A 6,447-nucleotide genomic window follows, 5' to 3' on the forward strand; every position below is an offset into this window, starting at 1 on the left:
GCATTCCGTCTCCATTGGGATGCAGCCGCCGTGGCCGCGATCGAATCCGCGGCCTCGAACTCAGCAGCGCAACGCTGTAGCCACTGCGCTACCGAGGTGGTAAGGAAAGGAAGACGGCGATGTACATTAGGGAGCAAACGGCTTAAGCTGATATTCCAGTTGAGATTCATTAAGTGCAGATAGGCAGGCCATGTAATGCGTAGGACAGATGACAAGTGCTCTGTGAGAGCAATATAAGGGTGCAAAGGAAAGGAAACGATGTCGAGGATGGCAAAGGGTTTAGGTGTTTGGATGAGATTAAGATCAGGGTGATGTCGGCTGACGCAAAACAGGGGCGATTTGAGATTGTTGGGAAAGGCCTTCATCATGTAGTAGACATCAAATGCTGCTCATGATGATTCTGATGATCATGATGATGGTGCGCAAAGTGGCTGCGTAATCCTGCTTAGCTGCTTTCAGTTGAGTTAGTGTCATGAATTGATACAACGAGAACACGGGATGAGGGCATGCAAAACGGGCATCTATACGGGTACCAGCGGCAAACGTTTGTAGGAATTAACGTGACGGCGGCGAATGAGCCGTGCCGTCGTTCCTACTCAGAGGTGGTAAGCCGAGCGGAGGCTGCGACGACCAGCGTCTCAAGCTCCTGGAATAACACTGCGTGTGCCGAGCTTGCGCTTCGAGCACGCGCTGCGCTTCTTTATTGTTTTCTTCTTTGAGAGTCGGCGCCAAGGCACCGGTTGGGAGCGCCGACCAAAGCGCCCCGCGTTGCAGCGTCGGTGGGCGCTACACATTAAATCAGGCTATCCAGGTAGATTTGTGGTCTTAGAACTCTCTCAGCATTTCATCAGCAGAGAACTGTCGTAACAGTGGAGATGATGTATAGTGTTTAATGGCGCAAGGGCCAAGTATGCCAAAGAGCGCCATAGTAGCAGTGGAGAATGTCTGACGACACCTATTTCGCGATACATTCGCGTATTCTCTCGCAATTTCCCGCATCGTCTCGTCCCAGCAGCAGGACGCCATAGCCAATTAGCTCCATTGTGGGGAATTAACTGAAACTAATTAGTGAACTTTTGCGCACATGTCCAAGATTGCAACATTGAAGCCGGTCAGTTCTCAAAAACTTAACATAGAATCCTGAAAGTGAGTTGAAACTGAAGTGCCGGTGGACGTGTCCCTGGTAGTTATAATATAAAGGTCATCAGCAAACATCACCTATGTCATTCTTTCCCAACAAAATACAAAACAAGGCGACCGAAACGAGGCGAAAAGCGGCCTTAGGATGGCGGCTGGAATGCTGGGCTTAAGATCACATGATCATTAGTTTGATCCGAGATATACCTGCTCGGATGTTTCCGTTACTTCGTGCAGCACCTGAACGAACGAACGAAAAACGAACGAACGAACGAACGCAGACAAACTCCCCATTTCTATAGCCCATGGCTATATTGTTACAAGCAAAACGAGCAAGTGAAGAGCTGAGGGTTACGTACGCGATCTTATTGACGATAATCGCACATTTTGGGATGTCCGCTCATAATGTTACCACATGACCACCGAAAGAAATCATTTCATCTTAAATACCCATCTTCTTTATGACCGGAGAGATTCGTCGCTAAAACATCCCATATTTCGATTTGCTAAGCCGTCAACAGTAACTGATGGCGCACGCTATTCAGCCGACTGACTGGCAGTACAGAACACACTTTCGACAGCCTTAATACTTAGAACTGTAGAGTGTACAGAGTGTCCAAGCACAAATATGATGACTCAATATTCGTGAATAGTAGGACGTTATACCATTTTTGTGATGGCCCTAGTTTCCTTCTCTTTTTTGTCGCATACTTATTTATGGCTTAGGGCCTTTTTCTTATTCAGGTCCGTTGGAACACAACGAAGTAGCAAAGAAAATAGGCGCCATATTCAAAAAGCCTATCGTTCGTAAGAACTTTCCCACTGGCCGGCCACTTTGCTGATACTTTCGCCATGGCGTTTGGCCGACGCTAGTCGTGATGGCGAACTTATTTGCAAAAGCAGCACGTACCGATTTTCACGGAAGATGATCCGCACAGATGAAAAGCTTCGTTAATTCGCATTCAGCTGTTTTTGCCGAGTGGCATAATCGTCGCGGTGGCTCAGTGGCTTCAACGTTCTACTGCTCCCTGTGAGGTTGCGATTCCGAATTCGGATCGAGAGGCCACATTCCGATGGAGGTTGAATGCAAGAATGCTTACGTACTTGTATTTAAGTGTACGCTGAAGATACCTCAGGTGACTACAATTAGTCCGGTACCCCCCGCTACAGCTTGCCTTAACGACCCAGTAGTTATTGGCGAGAGGGATTTGACCCCTTTTAAGGAAAACTACGCCGGTTTTCAATTAGCAATACGTAAGGTACTGTGCTTTCTCCTAGATTTTTTTTCTCCCCAAGTACTTGAATGGGAAAATTTGTTGGAGTGGGCAGCCAGCTAATGTTGCTTCACAAGAATTCCGTTTCTATTTCATTTCTCATGCATGCGTCATTCATGCCAGAGCGTTTGTGAAGTACGGCTGTCCGTTTTCAGCACGTACTCACGGCCCCACATACGAAGAAAGCTTGATGAGTGGATTGAGACCTGCATGGGCACGTTCTCACCTCGAGCAAGACGCACGCCGCTGCTCCGATCAGCGAAAGAGGTCGGTCTCGCCGCATCATGACTTCGGGTGCGGCCAGCTTCGATCGAGAGAGCCGATGAAAGACAACTGCGGCAGGTAGAAACCACGAAACGGCATTTGAGTCGGCTCTGCTAACCCATTGCGCTAAGTATTGATGAAAGTTAAAAAGAGATAAGTTGGGTAGGGTTGGGGTGACTGGCGAGCCGCAGGAGATTAAATTAAAGACGGTTTACGGCTAGCTGCCCCAAAGGCTTAAGGGCTTTAGCTGTATCGACGTCATGCGGGTAATCATGATCATCCCGGTACGCTTGAGCAAACTTTCTACCTGCTTGAACGAACGATAAAGTAAGCGTTAGTGAGCAAGCGATGGTCGTATTAGCCTTTCTTCTCGCTCTTGTCTATGAACGCCGGCCAAAGTGAAAATAAACCAACGAAAAGCAGGCGGTGACATTCTATTCTTCTTCTCTCCCTTCCTTTCGTGGAAACCTGGATACCTATAAGTACTACATTGTATAAAAAACCAATTCTGCAGGCAGAAGTGCTTGGAGCATATGCTGGCCCAATAGTATTACGAGATGCGCAGGGCAGCATACATGTGGGCATGCGCCTGCCTCTATCTGGAATTTTATCTACGGCGCTCCGAATTGATGTTGTGATGTCTGCCATTGATTGCCATGAGCTGTGCGATTTCGAAGTGCATACCGTTACGGCACGAAGCGTAAAAATTAAAGTATACGACGGTAAGCAATCACCTTTCGTTCTTTTCTTTTTTTTTTCCTCCCTCTCGGCGATTACGCAGCCATAAACCCTCAAATTGGGCTGGACACATGAGAGAGCTGCTCTCTGCGGGTTAAAACGAGGGCACCCACAAAGAGGTGTGCGATTGTTTCGTTGCACGGAAGAGCGTTCGAATCACAGTCAGTCAGATAGGCCGTGGCTCGCAGAAGCGCAGAAGCGCCTGCACGGCCTTCTCTGTGACGTGGGTCCAGTCTGTGGTGGAGAATTTTTTCTTCCGACAAGGCCGTCGTCCAATTGGTTGAACGCGTTGGTAGCTGATGTCTTTGCGCACTGTACTGCGGGCAGTCGCACACTATATGTACAATTATTCTTCATTGCCGCAGTGGTCCCAGGCTGCGCTGTCGGCCATTCCTATGCGGAACGCATAGGCGTTGGTAAACGCAACGCCCAACATATCTGCACAAAAGTGTTGCGTCTCCTCGGCGAAGCCTTGAGGTACTCGAAGGCTTAGGGTGGGTCCAGAGAGTATAAGCGAGCATGCATGAAGTGCGATTCATTCATTTTGACCTTGTGCGTTGGCGAGCGAGCACTAATCTAGGAAAAGTGATAATCGGCACTCGTGTGCGCTGTCCTAGGTGCACGGCCGCGAGGTAAATTCACTGCTACGAATGATCAGTGGCAAATATTTTCAGAGGTCACTGCGTTTTTCTCTTGAGCGGTAGAAATAAAATGCAGTGGTGTTTAGGCTGCCGCTGCTGTTGCGATCAGCAGGGCTCGGGACTTCAGTTGTACGATAGTGGATGGGGACGGGACGTTGGGGGTGGCAATGCATGCAGTTCAAGCGAAGAAAAGTGTCCTCAATATAACGGTTAGCAGAAAATGCTAGCTTGCACACGTTGCGCAGACGCGCTCACCTTCCGAGTGTGTGTGGTCTATGCTGTGCCTTGTAGTTCGTCGCCCTCATTCTCTCTCTCATTCTCATTCCTCTCAAGTTCATATATGTTTCCAAAACAAATAATAATAATAATAATAATAATAATAATAATAATAATAATAATAATAATAATAATAATAATAATAATGCAATAATCGTTCGTAGCTGCTCACATGTGCCTACGCCTTGTTTTTTCGTTGTACCAACGTATACGTCCCTACCTAAGCAGGTTAAACAAAGTGAAACAAAGTCAGGTTTGGGCCTTCGTGATCAGCGTGCTTGGCACCTCGCTGTGTTGCGAAACAGCTATGGGTACAGCGCGAGAATGGACAATATGCGCACCGAAATGCGCGATCGCGTTACGTCTTAGTCGAATGTGTGCCGCCGTCCACTCGCCTAACCCGACACACACTATGCACGCCCGTAACGGTCTCAGGTAGCAGGTTCAGGATACAAAAAGTTTTTATAGTTTTAGAAAAAAAGAACTAAACCTTGTTAACCCGCGCACGGCGTTGTCACTCGAAGGCTCAAGCTTTTATCTATACAGGAGAAACAAAGAGGCGACATTATAGATGTTCACGTTTAATGTATGCGAGACAGCGTGCACTCATAAACAGTGCGGATGGGTGCACTGATTTTCCTGCGTTCACTTCGTTATTTCGAGCCCATAAAATCTTACTCCGTTGGAGAAAAACAAACTGTTTCAAGAGCGAAAAATTTACTTAGCTTCATTTTTGTTGCGCCGCAGCACGGAAAAGAACAAATGAAAACTTGTACTACTTGGATGATTAAGGCATGGCTGGACTGTGTAAAAGTCGCTCCTGTCGCACAGTATACACAATAAAAACACATGTAGAAAGCACCTGCTGATACATCATTGTGCATGTTTTTCTTTTTTGTTTATCCGAGACATTATTAATAACTTCGTTTCGCAAAGTGCATAGGCGTAGTTTCTCATATCGTACCACGAGACTGATGCTGTATTAACAACCGACAACGCTACCCCAAAAAAAAAGAAGGAAGCGGTAAAGACAGCGTGCGGAAAGCCACAGTGCGTAACGTGTTCCACCAGAATTACATGGACAGTTGACGGTTCCGTCTTACAAACGCCCTGGTGGACCAAGCAGGCACTGCTTCTTACGCGCTTGGCATGTTAATCATGACATTGTACAGCAGTGCAGCAGACGTAGGCAGCATACGAGTCTCGACACCTACTTGGCAACAGTTGGAGCGTACGCGATCACATCTTCGCCGCGCGGCTGGCCGACACTATCACACTGCGTTTCTTGTCCGCCACAGCACGGAGAATGATCACTGCCCTGGTAGCGCTCCACGACAATGAGTGCCGAAACGGCGGCTGAATAGCACACCCAGACTGCGTGCAAAGCCTGCCGGGATGCAAAACAATGGTCGCGCTAGCCCTGTGGTGCAAAGCCGGGTACCGATCCCCTGTCGATTGCAGCCAGGGATGCTTCCGCTTACTACACGTTCAATCGGAAGCAGTGACGACACGCTCGATTAGCGGCGTGCACTCGACTAGACAATTCAAGGGCCCATTGCATCATGGCTAACACCACACACGCAAGCCACACAAGCTGCGGCCTTTATCTTTTGCTCAGCGTCCTTTATCTTTACCCCACGGCCTTTATCTTTTGCTCAGCGTAGCTTCTTAGAAGGATAGAGCGTGCTACCAAAAAAAAATTTTGAAAGGAAAAAAAAAAACGAAAGGTACTTTGTGGCTTGGCTGCTCGCAACTGTTGCTCGTGCCAGCTGCAGAGACAACATCCGAAAGTTCGTGTCCTTCAGTAGACAGTCCCTTTGTTTGTGTTTTTTTTTTCTTTTTCTTTCCCATATCGTACCACGAAAGTGATGCTTTATTAATAACCGACAACGCTACCCCAAAAAAAGGAAGCGGTTAGGAAAGCATGCAGAAAGCCACAGTGCGTAACGTGTTCCACGAGAATTACATGGACAGAGGACGGCTCCGTCTTGCAAGCACCCTGGTGGACCAAGCAGGTACTGCTTGTTACGCGCTTTATTTTCTTTTCTTTTTTTTCTTTTTTTTTATTAATATATGGATCGGAATTTTTTTTTTCAGCTGGTATACACCCTGATTAT

The 6,447-nt window shown here is 47.5% G+C and overlaps 1 protein-coding gene across 3 annotated transcripts in view; it reads right to left on the reverse strand.

Annotated features, from left to right (window-relative positions):
* The window catches only part of LOC119436544 (Down syndrome cell adhesion molecule homolog), a 149,162-nt gene extending 143,360 nt beyond the window's left edge, over positions 1–5,802 (reverse strand). Inside the window, exons 1-2 of one of the 3 annotated variants that reach the window (XM_049658500.1) lie at positions 5,545–5,802; positions 2,638–2,744 (exon numbers count right to left, since the gene is read on the reverse strand). In XM_049658500.1, the coding sequence (XP_049514457.1) occupies positions 2,638–2,697 (60 nt within the window). In that variant the 5' untranslated portion in view covers positions 2,698–2,744; positions 5,545–5,802. The remainder of the gene's footprint in view (positions 1–2,637; positions 2,745–5,544) is intronic. The other 2 variants (XM_049658506.1, XM_049658504.1) reach the window with 2 other exon arrangements.
* Positions 5,803–6,447: the final 645 nt, after the last annotated feature.

This window comes from Dermacentor silvarum, chromosome 1, assembly GCF_013339745.2.
Source record: "Dermacentor silvarum isolate Dsil-2018 chromosome 1, BIME_Dsil_1.4, whole genome shotgun sequence".
NCBI lineage: Eukaryota > Metazoa > Arthropoda > Arachnida > Ixodida > Ixodidae > Dermacentor > Dermacentor silvarum.